At 46.9% G+C, this 23,232-nt stretch overlaps 1 protein-coding gene across 2 annotated transcripts in view; it reads right to left on the minus strand.

Moving 5' to 3' along the window:
- Positions 1–552: 552 nt before the first annotated feature.
- Positions 553–23,232, minus strand: part of IQSEC3 (IQ motif and Sec7 domain ArfGEF 3) — a 105,307-nt gene continuing 82,627 nt past the window's right edge. Inside the window, exons 5-14 of one of the 2 annotated variants that reach the window (XM_074168148.1) lie at positions 22,774–22,935; positions 12,291–12,413; positions 11,473–11,639; positions 9,233–9,372; positions 8,248–8,373; positions 6,997–7,096; positions 4,800–4,961; positions 3,927–4,019; positions 3,236–3,279; positions 553–990 (exon numbers count right to left, since the gene is read on the minus strand). In XM_074168148.1, the coding sequence (XP_074024249.1) occupies positions 553–990; positions 3,236–3,279; positions 3,927–4,019; positions 4,800–4,961; positions 6,997–7,096; positions 8,248–8,373; positions 9,233–9,372; positions 11,473–11,639; positions 12,291–12,413; positions 22,774–22,935 (1,555 nt within the window). Of the gene's footprint in view, positions 991–3,077; positions 3,153–3,235; positions 3,280–3,926; positions 4,020–4,799; positions 4,962–6,996; positions 7,097–8,247; positions 8,374–9,232; positions 9,373–11,472; positions 11,640–12,290; positions 12,414–22,773; positions 22,936–23,232 lie in introns of those variants that run through there. The other variant, XM_074168149.1, reaches the window with a different exon arrangement.

The raw sequence follows: 23,232 nt of genomic DNA on the forward strand, positions 1-23,232 counted from the left end.
AAGCATGGCAAGTGGTACAAGTTCTCAGCTCCAGCTTAGCAGGCAGCAGCAGTGGTGGCAGGAGGAACTCCACCCCCAGGAGTGCCCCAAGGTCGGTTCTTGGCATGGGTGAGTCCATTTCTCTCCGAGGCTGGAGAAGTTTTGGGGTGGGTACAAACCTATGGCCAGGTAAATGCAAGGTGAGGAAGGAGGTCGAGGAGTAGCAAACGGAAGACACAGTGCCTAGAAAGCAGCAGGTCATCAAGCCTCTCAGGAACAGGGCAGCAAAGTGCTACATGGGGACGGCACGAGCATGGGAGGCCAGCTGGGCTGGCAGGGTGTGAAGATGTGTGAGCATGTAGGTTGGCAGTTTCTACAGATGGCTCCTCACAATTAGCATCATCTTGAGGGGAGACAGGGTAAGAGTTAGGTTGGTCGGCTTTTTTTTTTTTTTCTTCTTCTTTTACTAAAAAATAAATCACAAACTAGATCTCTGTAGGCAGAAAGGGTCCCTGGGAGGTGGTGGAGAAGGGAAGCAGGGAAGTCTGTGCTGTTTTGGTGCTGGTGGTGTGGCTACACGAGGCTGCGTGAGCCACTGGAGTACCTGCGCCTCTGAAGCAGGGAGCTAGGGGGGCAATACTGGTGGGGATGATTGTAGGGAGGTGGTGGAGGTGGAAGGGGAGGCTGATGGACCAGCTTCATGGGGGTCCCAGGGAGCCCAGTGCCCACACCACGCCAGGGGGTGGAGGTGCAGGAATCGGAGGTGACGTAGCGTGTCAGAGTCTGGTTGAGGGCCGGCTCCATTCGAGCGAGGCACGGCTTGTCCAAGACAATGACTTTGACAATCTGCTGGCACTGTACAAGTGTCCCCGCCGAGGCGGGGTGCGAGGGCACCAGTGCTGTCTCCAGCCGCTCCCGTGGCATGTTAAGACGCATGCTGGGCTGCATTCCACTCTCGGGCCCCAGGGCGGAGTTGTGCTGGTACGTTTGAAGCCTGTTGTGAATTGACACCTAGTTTAGAAACAGCCAAAGAAGCATTAAATGTTACAAGACTTTTCCCATCCGCTGCTACTGGCTGCCCTGAAGCCCCACCACCAGTCAGCCTCACATGCATTAAACCCCCCACCCTCCCACCTCAAAAAAACAGAACAGGCAAAACCCCGGCTGACTGCCCCCCGCAAGTAGCCCCATCGTCCCCATCTAGGCCTAAGTGCCCCTGTCCTTTCCATCACATCAAAGGCGGCAGGGCCGGCGTTCCCAAATGCAGTGCAACTTTGATTATCCAAACAGCACAGGGAACGTAAATCAACTCTAGGAGTGGAGGCGTCCATGAATTCTCATGGTAATGAACAGACCTTGGAGGTCATGCCCTTGTCCCCACCAGCAAAAAGGAGAAGGGAACCAGACAGAAAAGTTTCAGATAATCGAGGTTGTACATTTCAGCAAAACGACAGCAGCTGAATCTGAGATAGAGAGAGACAGAGAGACTCAAGCCTTTCCCAGCTCCCTGCCTTTCTGAGTAGGAAGGTACACCACATGACTGGATAATCTGTTTACAAAGGAAAAAGCAGAAATCTGACATACTCTAGCAAAAGGCAGCTCCCTCTGATCCATTTGATGGTTTGTCAGTGAAAGGAAATGATTTTCATAAAAAAGAAAAAAGAAAGAAAAAATGCCCGTCTAGCTCATACAATGATAAAAGAAATTCATGATGAAATGGCAGCAGATTAGATAATCTCAAAGAAATGGAAATGCTCCTCTGCTGGCAGAGTATTACTTGGGCAGCTGAAAGGGGGGAGGGAAGCAGGAGGTCATCAGGGTCCCCACAGAGAGATGCTGATAACGGAGTCAAATAAGGGAGCTCACTTAAGGGAGCCAGTTTAAAAGGAGGAGCTGGCCTGGACTGGAGGTCCCTAGGTGGGTACACGCAGCAGGAAAATGATGCTTCCTGAATGGTGGATGAAGCTATAGTTCCTCCTGGCAAGGATATGGTCTGATGGAGACCCCAAACCAGAGCAAAGTTGCCGGTTCAAAACTGAATGTCAGTCAAGTGACAAACCCTGGGTAGGAAACAAGTGCTTGCAGGTTGGCATGGCACTTCCAGCTAGGCAGGGATATAAATAGGCAGATGGGACAGTGGGGGTGACCTGATGGTCTGGCATGTTGGGCGGCAGTGCCAGCAACTGGGAAGGAGAAGCTGTGGAGTGGCCAAGCTTCCCACCATGCTGGAACGAGGATGAGCTGTCCGTCCCTACTCAAGCATGGAGGTTGCTCAGACTCACTGCACAGCAGGACATAATAATGTGTCAATATTTATTCAGGCAGTGGAACATTCCATAGGAAAAAATGGTTTCCGGGACATGAAGTGCTAATGACATTAGGATACACGGAAGCCATTCTCCACAAGGAAACATTCCTCCCAACAGGAATAGGAAATTGGCTGGGAGGGGCACCTTCCCAAGGAAGGGGTTGTCTGCAGGGAAATGGGGTGCTCTTCAGGGAAAAGAAGCAGCACTCACTCCCCACAGAGAAGCTGAACTCTTCAAGTAAATATACTATGACAAGAGGGGAAAGAACTACCCTGGAAAAGGGCAAATTCAGGGCAATGGAGATATTCCAGACAGGGAGAGAGTAGGAAGCAGTAGATAAGAATTTCAGTGTGAAGATCGCATTTTCCTGTTTCCTCACAGGCAGTGTGAGTATGGGTGTCTGTGAAGAAACAGGCAACCCACTGGATGCTAGACATCCCTGCAAAGATAGATGTACACAGGACAGCCAAGCTCCCTACCTAGGAAGGTGAAGCTCTAAGGAAAGTCTCTGGATTCGATGGCCATGCTTAATCCCCTTCAAGAGGGGATGGAGAGACAGAGTTGCAGAGATTGTGCAGGAAAGCTGGGCTGCGGGGAATTTGCATGTGATGCTGCATGGAGTTAGCATGTCAGAGAAGTCTTTAGTGGGGTTCTCAGTCTCCCCATAAGCAGTGGGGTGGGTTAGTCTACAGCGTTTGGGAGCTTGGTCCATGAGGGATGTTACAGTTATAAAAACGGATTGAAAATGCTTTGAAGTTTAGTTTGGATTTGAAAGTTGTATTACCCGTCCTAGCAGTAACTTTTAATTGTATCTCTGGAAATTGGTAAAATTGTCAGTCTGGCTGGGGAGGCATTGATTAAAACCTGAGAAAAGAAACAACAGAGAATGTGAGAAGAGCTGAAGTGAGAGAGAATTACTTACCTCAGCTGCTCTGCACTCTACTTACCTCCACTGTGCTGTCCGAGACCTTCTCCCCCAAATCCTTCTTGCCTTTGAAATAAAACAAAAGATCTCACTCGTGAGGTCTGTACCTCTAGTCAAGAGCTGGCTCTTATACTGTGGACTGGAAAGCTAAAGGGAGAGGTGCAGGACCAGACAAGACTCTTGACTGCAAGAACAAATCCAGACCTTCTTGCAACATGATAGCTGCTTAGTGGGCCCCTTTGGGGCCTATCCTTAGGTCCCGATATCAGAACCATTCTAGTGAGTTGGTAGCCACTCACCTTTGCACTTGATTTTTGCTGGCATAGAAGCCAAGGTATGAATGGACACAAAGCCTTTGATACAAAGAGGCTGGTCCAAAGTGTTGATGAAGAGGCTGGAGGAAGTTGGTAGCGCAGTTACTGTGTTGCATCAGTTCAGGGAAGAAAAAGTGGAGCGGTTTCTCCAGCAGTTACCTGTGCTCCATCAGTAACGTCTCTTTGCTAGATGTTACGGCTACAGACTGGGTAATGAGATTTTAATGGCTTTTCTAGGGTATTTGAAGAATGCATATGTTCTCATATTTCCACTATTTGCCCAAGGCTAAAGGATACAAACCTGAACATCTCATTTTGCAGTTATCCTCACAGGAATCAATGAGAACACATTTGCAAAGACACCACTGCTTGACCAAGAGAAGTTGGGTGCTCTCTTACCTGTTGGAGAGCCTTGCTTAGACTGCAGTTCCATCTGGGCTCCATTGGTCCTTAATGAAAGAGTCTTTGCCCCTTGCTGTTTCTCCAGCTCCCCTGTAAGAAGGAAGTGAATAAAGAGAGGGATGAAGAGGACACCAGCATATTGAAGGAACAATATGGGAAGTCAGCAAGGAGAATTAATGCAAGAAAATGACAAGAGAATGTCAAAGAGGGAGGAAGAGAGGAACAGCCAAGAAAAAAAAAAAGAAAGTGGAGACAGTGGAGGAGAACTTGACATGTGGAGGAACTTATGTATCTCCACATGACCTTCTATGCATGACCTGCATTTATACAGAATAGGTTATTGCTGCACAGGAGGGGATGCTGAGATACTTTGGCTATTCAGTTTATATATGGAAAGACCATCAAAGGCTACATGGACATCTAATCTGTGTAAGACAGGCCACAGAGGAACACAGTGCAGACTGCTTGTCCCCCCGGACATTCCTGGAATGAAGGGTAACTCTCCTAAAGGTTACCAGACCTGTCTTGTACTTCCCAGCTATCTACAGCTCACATTTGCATAGTCAAAGGAGTATGGGATGGAGAAGAGTCTTCCGGGTCTGACAGTCTAAGCTTCACTATTCCAGGCCACTGTATCATACATTCTGTCTCATAAGCATCGTAAGTACAGAAGTTCTTCCATTTCTCCTGCTGGCGGGTAGTCACAGAGCCTGACTCTGTTTTTTACCCTATTGGTGAGGACAAGAACAATCCTGTGCAGACTTCCTCTTCCCCCCTGTTCCTGAAGAACTCATTTCCTTTACCCCTTCTCCCTTTTAGACACATGCAGTGTGATGGCATTCGAGTGTGAATTGCTTTAGAGGCCCTTACATTCAATTCGTATCTGCTCCAGCTCTGTCACTTCTGCTATTGACTCTTTCAGATCTTCCACAAACTTCTGCATTTCCTCAGCACCCAGAGCACAGAAGTGTAGTACCTGTTTCTTCTCTGAGCCTGAAACTGGGGTCACCAGTGTGATGCCATGGGGGTAATCTGTAAAGAAGATGTGTTGACAAAACAAAGAGGCTTTAGGCATTCTTGCTGAAGTAGCTGGCTGCTTCGGTACTTCTGCAGGACAGAGGGTTTCCAATGTCAGCCCGAAGGAATGGCACACCTAGAGTTTGTCACACTGCAAACTGTGGGAACCTGCAGCATTCCAGCCCTCCAAAGGAACAGAATGGCCAAGCTGCAGCAGCAAGTCAAGTGCCACCAGCACCACAGTGCTGCCAAAACCAGAAAACACTAGCTCTTAGTTACACTTAGTACAACATTGGCTCTAGGAACCTGAGCACAGAGGTAGGACTCTAAAGCCCTTCTGAATCTGCAGAGGAGTAACCAGTACATATGAGGCCAACAACACTTTTTCTCCTGTGGGAGATGCAGCAGGAGAGGTTGGCTCCCGGAGTCAAAGCCAGAACATCCATAGTGGCAGGACTTCTCCCCAGTCTCTACTTGCATCAGCAGAGAACATAGCAGAGGTGTTAGCACAGCATGGGTGGGGAGCTCATTGTGTTGTGCAGGGAATGGTACAGAGAAAGATGTTGGTTTGTAGATCTCCGCTTAATATTCCCCAACAGGCAAAACACACGGGAATGTAAATGAAAGGACATGCCCAGAGGGTGAAAATATAAAAAAAGGCCTTGCGTTTTAAAGATCAAGTTGGGTGTAGGGAGGTGGTGACTGGAGATTCATCCAAAAGAAGCAGCAGAATGAGAGTGTGCAGAGAACTTGCTACGCTTGTGACTTGACTTTCTCTACCTTTTGCTCAATGGTCTGTGGTTTCACTTCCTTATCTCCTTCCCTCTCACCTTTGTCTACATTTAATTTCCCTCTTCCCCATTCCTGCTTTCTTCTCCGCCACTGCTCCTGCATCTGCAGTCAAAGTCAAAGGACCAACCTGCTATTTGCTGCCAGCCATCAGCTCCCACTGTTTGTGTCCCAGGCCCCTTTTCCCACCCTGTGTCTATCTCATTTGTTCAGATCACAAGCTCTTTAGGACATCTGCTTTTCTGTCTCTGCAGGGGATACACAACAGGATGCCTTTGCCAGAAGATCCTTGGGCACTCAAAGGATTGTCACGATACCCCTGAAAGCTGATTCCAGCTCTGATGGTGTCCCCTGGAGATGCTCCGTTATGAATGACTCTTTTGTACATACAGGGATGTGAAAGCCTCTGCATGCTGCAGAGGGTTGGGTGCTGAGAGAGTGACTCTTGCTGCCAGTAGGGTAGAGGGAGGATGTAAAAAACTTACTATAGTCATAGTGCTGCTACAGTCTTCCTTCCTTGCAGCACGTTCTGCAGGTGCTCACAAAAACCCCAGTGGGCATCAGCCATGCTTGCCTGGGACTGCTGTGCAGCCCCTCTGCCTGTGCCAGCAGGAAGCCTGCCTGGTTTTGGAACTCCTCCACCACACAACCAGCCTCAATCATGACACATCATGGCTCTATTCCCAGACCATCAAGGTCAGGCTGACTAGGGCTGGCCTCTCGCCATCCTTTGGTGGGTGCTGTTCCAAGGGCTCTGCTTCTGTCTTGGGAAGCTTTCAGCACAGCACAGCACAGCATGGCACAGTGCGGGAGGTGGCAGCAGCACCTGAGCCTTTATCAATGTCAAAGGTAGAGGTGGGAGTTGTGACTTTGGGCATGAGGGGAGAGGGGCTAAAGCTGGCAGCAGCAGTTTTATCAATGAGGTTCTTCACCTACAGTTGGTTCCTGAGAGCTCAGTGAGATATATTTGGGGATTGATTCCCTCATTCTTCCCCACTAGTGCTCTCCCTGCTGCCATGACAAGCCAGATCCTTCAATGACCTTCTGCAGGTGCTCAGACCTAGTGAGAGGAGCTTCTTCTCATCACATTGTACCTGCACAGTGATCTCCTCAGCACCAAGCCTCAGTTTTCTCTCCTCCACTTTTCACCCTGAGGGAATCTCTCTTCTGATGCAAACTCACATTGGGTGACACAGCCTTCTCCCTCCTTCTCTTTTTCCCTGCCAAATACCTCCAGGCAACCAAGGAGCAATGGACTTACATTCATTCTCAAAGAGATGGAACTGCATCCCTAGCAGGCCAACCGACTTGCAAAATGTGTACGTTGAGGAGCTTTTCTTCTTGGGGCAAAGCTTGAGGATCTGTTGGAGGAAGAGACGCATCATTGGGCAGGGTAGTTGGGAACAGTGAGGCAAGAACAATGTGAACTGCTCAAAACAAAAAAGCTTTTTGCAAGCTCTGTTAATTGTACATGGGAGTAACACTTGGTGACTGACAGGCATTTTGCCCAGAAAGCTGCCTGGCATGCTGCACTTGTAACAACACTTCTGAAATTCTGTATGCATAGCCCTGGGGCCCACTCAGCTCTCTGTCTCCCAGGGGTGCTGGCTTTTTGATGCCCACATTTCTGACTTTGCAAGGGTAATTCTCTTCACCGAGGGCCAGATCAAAAGGCAAAGGGAAGCCTGTCAGAAATACCTTAGAGCTGGAAACAAGCTGGAAACATATGTGAATTCTGCGCTACCCTCACTCCTTCAGCGTTAGTTCTTATGGATCTGATTTATCCCATGGAGTAGAGGGATAGCAAGGAGCAGAACTTCTCCCCATGTTCACAATTGTACAAATGGGTGCAGAGGAACAGGTGGGGAAAGCTCTCTTGTCCTGTGCTCTAACAAAAGGGTTTAGTTTTAGCCTTACATTTGCAACATCCACAGTTTCATTTTGCCATTAAATTCAGCAGAACTTCCATCTTGTTTGGCCTCCTCCTAGTCTCAGTGTATCTCTGCACTCCCTTGTACCGTCTGAACTCAGTTGCGAGGTTGCTGGGGCAGAACACTTTTAAAAGTACTATACCCATTTGGGGCTCCAGTAAGTAATAGCTACTCTCCTGCAGCCTTTGCAGTGTTAAAGGCAATGGTTGTAAAGTGTCTGGCAGGAAAGATTTAAAGTGCATGGGAGGGCTCTGTCTACTATAGTACAAACAGACAAAGAAATGAACTTCCCTTTCATGAAATGAACCTCCCTGCCGGCAAAGGCATGAGAGAGAGCAATGACATTGCTTGGATGGCTGTGGAATGTGACAGTTTGCTTTTTCAAGGGTTAGAGGAGTTTTAGATTTGGTAGGTTTTTCAACAGTGAAGGATCCACAAATGTGTCCTACAATAATGATGGACCAGGAGATGGTCTGTCCTTAGGACAGGGGAAATGGATGTTGTGGACTGGTTTTAGATTTCTTCATCAAAATCAGGGTGAGTTTTATCACTGCAGTGCTTAATTGTCAGAGTGCACTCACCACCAGCAGGTCATTGAAGAGAAAAACTTCCCTCTGGTGAGCTGCCTGCTTCTGCACTTTGTTCACATCAGTCACCTCGTACAAGCGGCTGCAGCAGACCAGCCGGCGATGGGGCACGGACAGAACCTGCAGAAGACCCACAAGAGCATGCAGAGGCTGAGGGAGGTGCAACTGTGGGTCTCCCCCACCCTCAGCCTGCACAACCCTGCCCAGTGACAGTAGCACAAGCCAATTCTACCCACTCTGCCCACTCAAATCGTCTCACCACTACTCCTCACCATCATTTTTCCTTCTGGTGCAACAGCAGAGAGAGCTATGCCTTTGTGATCTGAATAAATCAGAGGAGTGGAACAGGCTACAGGCAACCCTCTTGCTCACATGAGCTGTCTTCATGTACCTCTGGCTTCCAGTCACTGAATGACTGCTCATCCTCTCACTCCACTGGACACCTTGCAGGTTTCTTGGGTTTTGAGAAATTATTCTGCTCATTTTGGGTAAACAGTTTGCATGATTTTGCATTACAGATTGGTTACTGCTAAAGAAGCTGTCTCTGCATGTCGGGGTCTCAACCCCAGCCATCCTTAAGGAACTCATTAGAGACAGATGGGTGAAATTGTTTTCTATCACTTTGCCTTCCAATTTGTACACCCTCATAAGGCCTGAGAGTTTGAAACACTGCAGAGCTATCACTGGAGTATTGGCAGGCAAGACCTGCATTGGCAGGCAGGACCTGCAATGAGATTCTTGGGCAAACAATTACCGCACCAGATACTGTAAATTCTGGCCAAGGAGATCCTCCAAAATTAGGAAAGAATGAGATAGCAAGGAAGAAAGTGTTTGGAAAAAAAAAGAGTGAATTCATCAATACAAGCAAATAAAGTATTACAGAAGAGGAGTAGGGGCAGGAAAAAGGCAGAAAAGAGGGCAGTGAGGGAGGTAGGGGTGAGGGGGGTGAGTGGATGTCAGCAGGGTTATGGGTGCTTACCGTTTTCATTCCAACTATGGACTTCTCCACTTTGGTGACATAAGTTACATGGTCCTCATTGGATTTCAGCTCTTTCTGCTGGATTCTCTCATAGATCCCCACCACCAGCTCCCGTGGGATGTCAGCACCGTCATCTACCCCTGCCAAACACAGAAGATGTTGGGCAGGCTAGGCAGGGAGAAAAGGAAAGGGAACAACCAGTGGCCCTTGACAGGTAACTACTGTCTCTGCACTGTGCAATGCTGGGAAGACTGAAAGGAAAGAGCAATACTTTGCTTTAGGCTGTCTTCTTTCTTGCTCTAACACATCTAATGCACCAGCAGAAATGACTGACATCTCTAAGGCCAATGCAGAAGATTTCATTATTCCATTGCTCTGCATGGTGGCTCCTTTCCATGTGTTCCCTAAGGTTTTATAGCCACAATTTCACATTCATATATCTTGGGCCACTCAGCAGCAACCCCTGCATTGATTTCATATCATCAGAAGTACTAGATGTGGAGGAGATCTATGATGGGATTCAGCTGCTCCCCCTGCCAATGCAAGCGTCAGCTCTCTTGTTTGCTTGGTGGCCTGCACCATTTTCCTTCTGTGAGGGAGGAAGGAGTCTCCTAGGAGTAATAATTCCCTGTTATTCTATCTGTGATATCTTTGTCTTGGCCCTGTCCCTTTCCTCTTTTACGTCTCCTTAGATAACTCTTCAAATTTTGCTGTCTGATCCTTGCAGAGCCTTGCAGAAAAGTTTTCTTTCCCCCTTTCTTGATCCAAACACCAAAAATTAAACTGCCAGTCTTTCCTCTGAACTAAATTCCTTCAGTCATTTTATATTGATTTTCTCTGCTTTCCCTCCAGCTCCCTGGTCTGACATGTACTACCCTGAGTCATGCAGGTGAGGAACTGCTGAGGAACGGAGAGGCATTTTCATCTCCTGGCTCCCTCATCCACATCCTTGCAGATATAGCCTGAATAATCTGTCTTTTTTCAAACACAGGCTGGTGAAGCGACTGACCTGGGCACTGGCTGGCAGGTGAGTCTGGAATGAACTGTCTCCCCTTACCTGTAATGGGATGACATTCACTTGCTCTAGTGAGTTGTGGTGTGTTACATGCTAGAGGTGAGTGATCCTTGCGGTGGCTGAATTCATTGTGAAGTGGCAGATTTTCAAGTAACTCTAAGTGTAAGTTAACATAAAAAACCCCTTTGAGTTAGTGCTACCAGCTGTAATACCAAAGGGAATGATGGCAGATATCAGCCCCATTCAGTATCTCAGGAAATAACTTGAAAGAGGGCCTCAGTGTCACATTATACCAGTCTGAAGTGGATGACAAATTGGGGAAGGTGTGGGAGGCTGAGACGACACTTTCTAAACAGCAGCCACGACAAAGAAACAAGTCAAAGGAACCCACAGAAGTTAAAAATCTAGACAGGGATTTACAATGGAAAAACTTTGAGGGAGCTTCATCGGAATTGCATATGTGCAGCAAGAGACACTTGGAGGTTGTTGGACCTAGGATGACCTAGGAGTAAACATGCCTGGAAAATTAGACAAGAATTTGTCTAGACACGATGTCAAAAAGGCCAAACAATACTAAGCTGCATTAGCAGATCTGAAAATAAGCAGCAGGCAGTGGCTCTATATATGAGTATGTTGTGACCACATCTGAAAAAGTGCTTTTAGCAACCTATTACCAAGATGGGAAGGACTGACCTTGAAAAACAGAAGAAAATTGATTTGGGGAACTAATGTATCAGAAATTGTGAAGAAGTAATGTATGCATGAACTCTGTCAGGCCTACAGTTACTATAAGTAATTGCAAGCAATTAAGAAGGGGAAGATTTAGCCTGAATAGAAGGAAAATGTGTTCATACATTCAAAGCAGCAAGGAGGGGAAGGGCTTGTTTAGCACAATCCAGCAGGGTCTAAGAAGGATGGAACTGAACAATAGGAAAATGTAATACAATGGACTGCTTCCAAGCAGTGAGATCTATTAAAAGATTAAACCATTTCTCAGGGAAAATGGCTGGTTACTGAGAAGGTTGGACAGCTTTCTGCAGAAGACAGAGCCTAGATTTTCCCCTTCCCCAGTATTCTAGAAGACACCTCAAAGGGCCCTCCATGTGTAGCTCACAGGGAGCAGCAGTAGGCCTGGAGAAAGGCAGCTCCACTAGGTTTTTGTTGCCTTCACCTAGGCAGAATTTAGAGCAGCAAGAGGGGAAAAAAATGAAAGCAAGACCCTCACCTCTCAGATTGCGAATGAAGTCCTCCAGCATCATCTTCCTGTCAGGCTTGATGTTGGGGCTGTACATGTCCGTATTGAGGAGGATGATTGCAAAGGCCAAGATGAAGATGGTGTCCGGGTTGTGAAACTGCTGGACCACATCTGGGTTACACATGCAGTACCTCTGGCTGCAGCAGGAGGGATGCACACACTTAACATGGAAGTCCTCTGCTCCAGGGTGGCAATGGCTTAATCACAAGTGGATCAAATTCCTCCTTTCACTCCACCTCTCACACAAATGAGAAGGACCCGACTGCTCTCTGAAGGCAAATTTACCCACCAATGGCTGAAGTAGATGACTGAAACTTCAGCCTTCTTGTCTTAAGGAACCAAAAGAGCAAGTGAGACTAGAGAGGACTACTCAGGTTGGTGTCACTATGAAAGGGTAATATAGGAGGTGTCTACTCCAGCCTGCCTTGCTAAGGGCAAAGCACTCCTCTGGATACATCAGGGGAGAAACCCAGCACCCCTGCAAGCCCCAGTGCTGCTCTTCCTCTGAGTCACCAATGAACAGGGAGTCCCTTGCTGGCAGACATGTCAGATCTGGCCTCACTCTGGGCCTTTGTGCCCTTCATGCCACTGAATATCTGACAAGGACATGGCTCTGCTGCAGCAGTGGCACAGAGGATTCTGTGCTTCAGAAGCCCCTCCATGATCACTTTCTTTGGAAGGGAGGTCCCCGGCCACTCACTCCATGGCTGCTTCATGTTTTCTGCCTTGGGTGTGCTCTATGCTTCCACCTGGTTTCAGCAGTGGGGCTGCAGGGCTCATTCTCTTACCTGAAAGCCTCAATTAGCCGCTCGACCTTCTGCGCCTCCCCCTGCACGCGGATGTGGGCCTGGAATTTCCGCAGGGCTTCGTCCAGCTCCATGCCTGAGAAGTCCATCTCATCCACCACACAGCTGTGGGAGGGGAACACAGCCTTCATCAGCATCTCCTCCCACCGAGGACTCCAGGCAGGCACCTGAGGTGCCAAGGCTCGGTACCCAAGGAAAATACCATGGGAGAGGCCCTGAGACGTCACTACAGCTGCCCAGATGGTACTTAAAATGGGCAGTAATTTCAGATAAGTGACTCCTGCATTCTACAGCAGATGGGAAATTCTTGTGCCTAACCATATGTATATATGCATGTGTGTGTATATACACCATGATATATATATCTCATGCCATACCATATACAGCATATATACAGCATTTACGTATACATATACAAAGAAAGTGTACATATATGTATTGACATTTATCTGAATCTAAATAGATACAGATATCTAGACATCTATATTGACATAGATAGTTAGACACCTATATCAATATCAATATAGATATAGATCCATCTATTTCTGCCTTTCCTATCATCTGGCAATCATTTACACATTGTCCATTCCTCTCTCTCTCTCAGCACATACACTTGTTCACTACCCACTTATCCATCCTTCTCTTAATCTCTATTCACTGTGCTGTTCCTGCATTTGTCCTCTCCTCATCTTTCATTCTGTCCAGTACACACCCCCATTTGCAACATATACCTTCTTCACCACTCTTCACTCCCACCCAACTGCTGCAGCAACAATGTTCATTAGGTCTTTAAAGACCAGAGCCAGCTCAGAGAAAATACGAAATGGTAGCTGTTGTACAGAAATAACATTGCAACATCAGCTGGCTTGTAACATCAAGGTTGGGTAAAACTCTGCCCATGCAGTCAAACACCTCGACTCCCCAACAATCAATTCTGTCCAAACCAATATTCATTTTATACATTTCTACCAATTCCACACAATCTTTTCCATTTCCACCATATCCCAGTACCATCCTTCCCTGTTATCTGCTGGAAATCCTTCACCTCATACGTCTGGTACTGCTTTTGCTTTTACAGTGATGCATCACATACTGGTAATTCATAGACAATTTAGATACCAAAAGAAGGGGATGAAACATCTCTTGTTTCCCACTAAAATATTCTCAGCTTATAAAGGTCCTACTGTCAGTGTCTAAAACATTCTACTACAGTTCTTGCTGTTTGGATTAGTCAAATAATCTAGTCGTTCTTATTCTTACTGCATGATATTATGGTAATTTTTAATGACAACACCTTTCCCATGTGTCTTCAGCACATTTTGTTAAGAGTATTCCTACCTTTTGTGTACAGGTCATTAGTGCAAGTATTAATCAAAAGACTAGACTCGGAAAACTCTGCTCATAACCTCCCTTAGGCTCAGCTTCCCATTCCAGCAGAGTATGTAGGCACTAATGTCTGCATCAACCAGTTCTCTCCTCATTTACAATTCCTCTCCTAATTTCTCTCTCTTCTACTCTCAACTAACAATTTCTCATGTCAAATGCTTTGCTGAAATCTAAAATTACCTTCTGCATGTCCCTTGTCTAGAAAACCAGTTATTTTAACAAAGAAAGACATTGAATTAATCTACTCTCCCCTGGCTTTGGTATGTACCATTTACCATCCTGTCTGCCATTCTTTTCCATAAATAAATTCTCAGAGCTGACATTCTGACAGACCAAGAAATCTGCAGGTACCAAAATCCCATTTTCCTTAAGCCTTCCTTAAATACAAAGTTACTAATTTGCTAATCTTTGCTCATATGGCACCACCTGAACACTGTAAGTGTATTAAAAATTCAAGGACTTCATATTTTCTGCTTTTATATATACCTTGGATGCTAATTCTATCTCCCTCCACCCCCTGCCCTTTATCTTATCCTCTGTGTTGTGTTTGGTTTGCTTTCTCATGTTGTAAAGGATAAAGTGACCCCAAATTTAGGGTTAGGAGGAAATTTTCCCCAATACAGGTTGTCTGGGACTATGTGAGGAGTAGTACAGGGAAAACAGGGTGGGGAAGATTAGTTCTCATCTGGATCCTTCCATTTCCTAGGATTATCTGGAAATTTTACCAAACAAACCTCTGCTAGTAAAGGGATGTGCTGTCATCAGTTTCTTCTTCTTCCTTTCTGTGATAAACTGAAGATGTGTCTGTTGGTCTTTTCTATAGTGCTGCAGCTTGCTGTAGGCTGTTGGGAAGTGGTTTGTGAGCTAGGTTGTTGAATGACACGTGCAGCCTTGCTAGAACAAAAATCTATTGCATGATGTCTCAAATGGGTGAGGGACAGGGGTCAAAACACTCAGAGATGTCTCTCCATCACCCTATTGATTCAAGAGTTGAGGTATCATGGCTTAACTGGAGGGACACCCACAGAATAACTTACCAAGAGCTCTGGCTGAACATGGAGTGTTCAATATCTTCTAAGGTTGGAGTCCTTACAAACTCAGCTAGGAAACATGCACTCTTTCCCTGGACAAACTCCATATAATCAAAATGTAGGAACAACTGGTGAGGAGCAAGGACAGAGAATCAATGGGGTGGTGCTCATAGGAAATTTTACATGAAATCTTTCTTTTTCCTCTCCAACAGGTAGACAGCAGAAACACTCACAAATGGTTTCTGGCAACAGCAAAAGCTTCCTCCACTGCCTCTTTCCTTTGTTATTTTTATTTTTCTCATACTCAGATGTCCCTCGGGTTGACATCAAGGCATTCTGCTTCTTGGAACTTATCTTTGATAGTAAGAAAAGTTTTTATCTGGTTAGTCGTTATTGTGTTCACAGCTGCAACCACCTCTGCAGTTGGACTTTTGTTATTATTTTTTAATCCTTTCCAACGTGTGATGTTTCTCAGCATTGACCCCAATGATTTTGCTGTTATTGTCTGTTTCCAGACGTGTGAAAGCAGAGTCCTTGCATACACCAGTGAGACCCGCTGAGGTCACCCTAGCAACCCCAATCCACCAGCACTAAATCATGTATCTTTCGCTCCCTCCCTCATTGACCAATCCTTCCCTCGCCACACAGGCTGCTCTAACACGTCCTCCCTTTTCTGTACAAATCTCAAATAATAAAGTCAATGCCCTTGATACAGAAAGCATCAAGCCTTTATTAAGAGAAGTAGGACAAGGCAGCTGTTTATAGCTCTTTTCAAACTCAAACAGGCATTGCTACATGAGTTATGCTCAGTTTCTCCTTTGAGAGTTTCTTTCACGGAGTGACAGATGCAGGTTTGCTTTGTAAATTCTAAGATAAACTCCTGGGAGTCCCTTCCATTTTGCTCTCAGCCCAAAGAAGGGTGCCCCCCATCCTGCTTCCTGAGAAAAGTTGACCAGGCAGAAAGGACAGGTTAGGAAGAAAGTTTGACTCAAGCAAAGTCAGCCTGAGCTTGTGTTTGATTTATCTGACAAAGCTTGTGCCAAAGGTCTGAAGAATAGCTCCTAGAGGAGCCATGAGGTATGCTCCTGCTGCTAGATGGACAGTAGAAAGAATGGTGGATGATAGTTGTCTGGTATCTTTTGTAAGCACATTTGACACAGCAAAATCCATTCAAAGAGTCAAATAGCATTGTGCCATGGGGCTGCCATGTTTCCGCTCCTCTTCTGGGTGGCTACAAGTTTTGCTGCCTTGCCTGACCTCAGATTCCTGTGCAGACTCCTATTAACTTTCTGAATGCACTGTGGTGCCTATGTCAGAGTACCTCCAAAATGCAATGAAACTATTCTTTGTGAAACCAGAGCACAGAAGTCTTTCCTTTCCAAGGCAGAGACCCTGGAAGCTGACACAGGATATCTTGGCAAGTCTACTGCAAAAAGTGCATTGATCTTGTCAGCCTACGGAGCAGCAATATAAAAGGCAGTGTAACCACATGCATGAGGGAGGTGTCTATTCCCAGAACTGGATTTGCCAATGTAGGAGATAACGCTTGAGCTGAGAGCGGATGTCTCTCTGCATTGAAGGAATAAACCAGCAGCTTACGTGCATGTGGCAACACCAGTGCTGAGTTCATTTTTCCACAAACAACAGGATGCCTGTGAGATGCCAATTCCAGGACCACCAGGAGGCACAAAGGGTAACGAAGCAGGGTCAAAGTAATCACCTTACAAAATCTCCTCCGGTTTCAACTCCTTCCTCCCCACAGACTTGCAACAAGCCATGTGAAGTAAGCTCACAGGGCATCCAGAGATGCATTTAGCCCAGTATACCCAAAAGGATAGGGCTTTGGATGTTTGGATCATGTTGCTGAAGTGAGCAGGAAAAGTGCTGACACCCTGCCTCATAAGGTGGTGGAGTTTGGGGGCTCTTGTGTCACCTGTATACATGGGGAGTTTGATCTGTCCTGAGACCCTCAGTGGACAGGCACCTCACAATGAATTGCACAGAGAATTGCATGCCAGGTGCCAGGTGATGGGACCAAAGGGTGGGCTCCTAGATAGATCATTTTGTTCAGCTGTTACCTCAGTGGTGGCCATGCCACCTCCTAGGCTGTCGGGCATAGATCCCCCCAAAAGGGAGTGGACATAGTGGCATCAGAGCTGCAAGGATTTAGCACAGGGCTAAGCATGGCAAAAAAGCCTTGTGGTGAAAGGGTTCAGTGAAGGCAGGAAGCAGCTGTATCGTGTGGGGCTGGAATCTGCTCACCCAAGCGTAATGACCTATTTTCCAGCTTTTCCGCTCAGGTGACAATGCAACAAGAGCTGGGCTGCAACTAAAAGTGTCTGTAATGAACCTGCAGCCCACGCTCAGGGAGGGAGCAAGGGGGGAGGCAGCCAGGTGGAAAGTTTAAAACCATGAGGCACAAAGATATTAATAAAAAACATCCCTCTTCTCAGCTTCCCTAACCCTACGAGCATTCTGAAGATGAACCAGACTTAAGGTGAACAGCAGAGGAAGAGCTCAGCTCCCTGTGAGGAGGTTGCCCTGCACGTGTTAATTGAGGTTCACAGAAAGAACAGTGAGCAGGACCCACTGATTCCTGGTGGGCATGGGCATGTGTCTCAATCCTGGTTTCCATGTCCACCTTGTGCAAGGGTAGTCTCTACAATGGAGACCATGGCCCACAACAGTCTTCCCTTTTTCAAAGATGCTGCACTTACATGTACTACCTGTTTTTTTCGAGGGCTGGGTCGCGCCTACTTGCCCTCTCAGGGTTGTCGGTAGCTCACATGGCTACTCACTTGGGCATCCACTCCTTGCTAAGCAAGAAATTTCCTAGTGTACTATGAGCTGCCTCCCAAGGTAGAGAGCTGTTCCCATTTCAGGCACATTGGCCATGGAGGGGAGGGTTCTGCCCAGCCTTCACTTTCCCCTCCAGGGGACATTGGAAACCCTTATCCTCCAAGGAACAAGGGAAACTGCTATTTCCCTGGGCACCTAGGCAGGTTCAAGCTGCACCTTCAGCCTTTGCAAGCCTGGTACGGGAAAGCTGCTCTTGTTCACAAGTTTGATCTCTGCCACAGCTCTGCTTGCAACAGGAGATCAGAACTGCCTAACACATTCTTCCCTCTGTCCTGTTTCCATCACTTCATTATCTATTGCTCCACAGCACAAGCTGCAGTGCTGTGCTGCTCAAACCCTCCTGTAGTGCAAGTCCCTTATTGATCCTCTGTAATGCCCTCAGTGAGAACGGGAACGAGGGCTAGTTTGGGCTAACCTGTCAAGTTCACTCTGCCAGTCTAAGAGGACTCTAACACTTCTTTGAGAGACAGTCTCTTTGCTGGGCTCCCAGCACTGCACCTGCACTCCTAAGAGCAGCTTTTCTCTCCCTGACTTCCCATGAGAGAAAGAGAAGACTATACATGCTTGTCAGACAGGAGAGCTGCTCACCCACAGGGAGAGTGTGTCTAACAGCAACTTACAGTCTAACACTGACCAGCCTCCGACTCAGCACAATGTCTCCTCTGCTTGAATCCCTGCCTCTTTCTCCTCTGACAGCAAATGCACCAGGACAGCCACTTCTGCACTTCCAAGTCCCACGACCTGAACACAAACTATCCAGTACCAGCAGCACAGCCAACTCCATTCATGGCCTCACTCACATGATCTTGTTCATGAATGAACTATAAAAGGAAGCAATTCCTGAGTCAGAAACAGGTGGAGGGGAAGAATGCACTAAAGTGTAGGGAAGTATGAATGAAGGAGAACAAAAGCAACAAATAGAGACAGAATGAAAAGTGCACAAAAAGAAGTAAACAATACGTCTGAGCATGTAATACAAAAGAAAGGAATGAAGAAAGGCTGCAAGAATGATGATATGTCTCATTTTAAAAATATGTGTTAATGCCTTGGGCCTGACTTTTCAAAGTAACAAAATGACTTTTCTGCAGTAATTGCCAAGTAGACTTGATAAAAACTGCTCAGTACCATATCAATGCTTTAATAGCCCAGGCCACCTCTCTACAGCTGTATTCCCTGGACCAGTAGACATTGAAACCCTGGGGTAGGTCCCCAGTGACTTCTCCCAGCTGGCTGCAGGGCAGGTTGCGGAAGCAGATTCTCAGGAGAAGAGCCTGGATCTTACTGCAGGATGCTGGATCACAGTGAGTGGTTGTTAATACGGGATGCTCAAAATTGGTTACAGATGGGATTTATCTGTATGATGATTTTATGTTACATCCCCTGTAACATAAAATGCCTGAAAGCTATACGTCCAGCCTAAACTAGCACATTGAGAAAAAAAACACTCTTGAGGGACCTGTGTGTCTCCATTTACTAAAAAAATTCATAAATTGATAGAAGACACTAAACTTGGTAGTAGCTAACAATAGGGGTGATAAATCCTGCTTTTAAAGACTGAAGACTTTTTTGCAAGAGAAAATGACATACTGCATCTCCCTACAGATATGCTTGAACAGTTTAGTGTTATCAAAGGATGTATGCCCAGTATAGTCAGATACTGTTGAAAATCCCCTGCTCTCTCCCTTGTTCCTCTGGCTAGCGTGTATAATTACTTGTGAGTTATCCAGACACCTTTTCTGGGTTCCAAGAAAATCAGTTAAAGTTTGAAAGATAAAGTAGGAGGATGGAAGTGAGAATATAATTTCATGGCTCTTAGGCACTGGGCATGCAGGTGTGGGAAGGCAAAGTAGCATACTAAAGTGCTCAAGCCTCATACTATGCTTACCCTCACTCACCCCCCTGCCCAGGTACATAAGAGGCTTTGCAACCAGCATGGCACTTCTCTGGAGTTTTGCATTTGCTAGGTTGGCAGTGAAGAGGGATCATCCTCACAGTGCCAAACGCCATTGTGCACTCCTGAGCTCTTTTGCCTGACGCCAGGAATAGGCAGTGGTTGGCTTGATTGTCAGCCAGGACAGCTTCAATACCTTTGTAAGACAAGAGAAGTTTGCAGAGTATAGGCTTATGGCTGAGTCTGGAGTTTATAACCTGGGCAGCTCTGCCCCCCCTCCAAATACACAAGGGAGTCTGACACTTTTGCAGATGTTTTAAAAGCTGTCGTATTATTTATTCATGCAGTTGGGTTAATTCAACCTGGCTGCAATAGAAACAATGCTTACAATACACAATTCTAACACAAGTTTTCATATCGAGCGAAAGCTAAACTAACACAGCAAGTGGCATCAATAATTGAAATTGCTTTGGGGAGGGAGAAGATGGGCTAGGAAGGCTCCAGGGCCAGGTCTGGAACATGAAAGATGAGAGACAACTCCCCCTGCAGACTTCCTCATTGCAGGTGGTCAGTGCCTGTCCAGCAACTACTGCCTGCTCATGGCCACCCTGCCTGGGCATTTGAGCTTGCCAGGACCAGCAGTGCCTGTTCCTCTGTCCACTTGGACCACAAAAATATCTGTGGCATGGGGCAAATTGTGCAGAAGCTACCGCAGGAGCTATCCTGCCTGCCACAGGCTCTCCAGGGAATACCCCATACCCTAACGTTGGCTTGCTAAGTGTGGGTATATACAGGGGCTGCGAGACAGCCCTTGCAAAGTCCATGCTCCCAACCTGTGCCAGTGTTCCTGAGCTAATTTGATTGGAGTTGGATGGGGAATGAGAACCAGACTATGTCTTAGACAGTTCTAGAATGCTAAAAGGTCTTTGAGCTACCTCTTGCTCCCACACAAACAGTTCAGAAGTTATGACTAGCCCTTGACCTACAGTGCACTGGAAATGCCAGAACACTATACTACACTGCCAGCCCTCTTCTTCCTGAAGCACGGACAGAAAAAATATCCAGGATGATAATCCTGGGTCAGAATTTCTCCTGTCAATGCCTTGTTTCCATGGATGTCACACCGCTGGGTGTGCAGCTGTTGCCCAGCCAGCTCTCACAAGCAGTTGATGAAAATTTGCTTGCAAATACCACCATCAATTGCTATCCCCAAGCTCCGAACCTTGCTTTCTACATCTGTATATAGGATGGCAGGGTCATTCTTTCATCAAACATTTGGAGCGCTACATTGAGAGGTGCAGTGGAAACTGAGAGTAATAAGCATGATGGAGTAGGGCCACCTGCTTTAATGCCCCTCCTGCAACATGCAGAGACAAGACAGACAACTGCAACATAGCAGCTCCTGGGCATTGAGTCTGGGAGGCAGACACCAAGCTTTGCAATAGGGACTGTTCCCAGGAGCTGCTGACACAGAGTTTGTAGTCACGTGAGGCAGAAGAACATGGTCATTTGCAGGGATGATGCCAAATTTAGGACTACAAGGAAGTGCCAGCTTACTGCTATTGCAATATTTCCCTGTCTGTGCAGAGGCTAGGTTTGGACTTCAGCAGAGTATCTGTCAGGGGAAGCAGCCCACACATTGCTTGCTGGAGAAAAAGAGGCAATTACTTTTAATTGTAGCTCTCAGCATGAAGAGACTAGAGAGAACATGTGTCTTGTTGCTGGCCAAATCAATACCCATACAGTATATTAAAAAAAGAGCTGGACCAAAGGTCAGGTACCTGCAGCAATAAGCAGCAATTGCAGCAGGAACGAATTTTCAAATTTTGGCCCAGATTTGGCTCTTGAACTGGCATCCTCCAGTCTTTCCCTGGGGTAGAAGTGGTGTATGTATTGGACTTAGGCGTTCCATTTGGTTTGGTTCAAGAGAAACCACTGCAAAATTAAAGGTAGATAGAAAACATTTTGGAGAATGGGAGAATACAATAAAGGATCCAGTGCAAAGGGCTTCCTGCCTAGTGGAAAGGCCGCTCTTACTAAAAGCTGTGCTTCTGCCTAATAAAAGAAAGACCCAGCTGAGTGCTGGTCATCCCTTGAAACAGGTCTCTGAACAAGCTTGCTGCCCCCTGACTACACACATCGCAGACCTCACACTCACACTCTGGTGCAAAATTGTCCTGCTTTCACTGTAGCAGTTCTCAGGGTGGGAGAGGTGGTGTCCCCTGTTCCTGATGTCCCTTTTTTATTATACAGAGCGCTGTGCTTTCTCCTTTTCCCTCACCTGAAGTAGATCAGGACCAAGCAGGAAATGAAAGCTCATCTCAGTTTCCCAGGCCTATTTTTGCAAGAAAGCCTGTCATCTTTTCTTCCCAACACTTCAGACCCTGATCCTGTGACGCCGGGAGCTCACAAGTTAGCAATGATTACAATGTGGAAGGCAGAGCAACAGGCAGGTGCCGAGGCAGTATAGGTCTCAGGTATTCACAGGATTTTGCAGCCCAAATTGGAAGAGGAGAAAGGTGTAGGCTGAGACATGCATGGCTTGAGCAACCAGGAGAAGGTCACGGTGAGAGAATTGAAGGGAACAATCCAGCAAAGGCAGCCACTGAACAGAAGCAGGGAGGAAACCTGAGATCTTGTTCAGAAAAGGGGCAGCTCAGCCCATTGGAGTTTTTGGAGTGGCGATGTTCCTCAGTGCTCTGTGACTGCAGCGGTAATGATAAACCATTAGTAGCATGCTTCCTCATGCAGGCTTCTTTATTACCACAAACAGGACCAACTCCTTTCTTATTATCCCCATAGTGCAGTTGGACAAACTGAAAAGGTCACCCATCTCAAAACTCAACAGAAACAAAACCAGGTGTGGAGCCAGCATTCACTGCTCCCCTGCGGGTCTCACAGCAAGGAGCAGATATTTTTCCTCCTCTGGCTCTCTTAGTACTTCCCAGAAAGCATCAAAGGTGCTTTATCTGGATGGGGTGAGACTCCAGTCACAGAGTTTCCCAGCCACAAAACCTCCCAGCATCACTAGTCCCACCACATGACAGTGATGAGCTCCTGCTAGATGCTTGCAGGCCCTCTGAGGAGAGACTGAAATGAAAGGGCTGCTGATATTAAGGGGGAAAAACATTGCTGGGAAATGGATTGAGAGGTGTCAGATAGAGAGTGGGAATGGTGAAGCTCCTGCAGAGTGGGGATGGAAAGGCATGGAGGATGGGTTGCTGGTGCAGCAAAGGGCAGAGTTGGCTGGCAACCCCTTTACAGTGCAGGGAGGAAGGGAAGAGGTTTCCACACTTACTCCAGGACGTCCCTGTTGAACTGCTTCTTGCTGTTGCCCAGGAACTCCCCAATCATCTGGCGGCTGAGGCCCTTCCGCTGGAGCAGGAAGTGTGCCACACCAATGGGGGTGTCTGGGATGAAGCCTCGGGAGATCAGGAACTGGATCCCTTTGTCTGGGTTTCTGAAAGGGAAGGACAGAGACATGGTGAGTTTGCATGATCTCTTTGAGGCATTATTGCCTCTGCCTGACCTCATGGCTTGCAGTAATGCAGCCCTCATTATGTGCATGGGCTCCTGTGAGTGGCAGGGATGAGACTGGTGGGGGGCAGGGAAAAGTGACTTGGGAGAGTCCCCCCCAGTTGCCTCTGAGGACAAACAGATGTCATGGGACCTGCTGTATCACTTGTAGCACCTGCTGTCACCTGGTGATCACAAGTGCCATCCAACTGCTACAAAGGATCCTGTTACACAATACCAG

Source organism: Numenius arquata, chromosome 2 (assembly GCF_964106895.1).
Source record: "Numenius arquata chromosome 2, bNumArq3.hap1.1, whole genome shotgun sequence".
In the NCBI taxonomy this organism is placed as follows: domain Eukaryota; kingdom Metazoa; phylum Chordata; class Aves; order Charadriiformes; family Scolopacidae; genus Numenius; species Numenius arquata.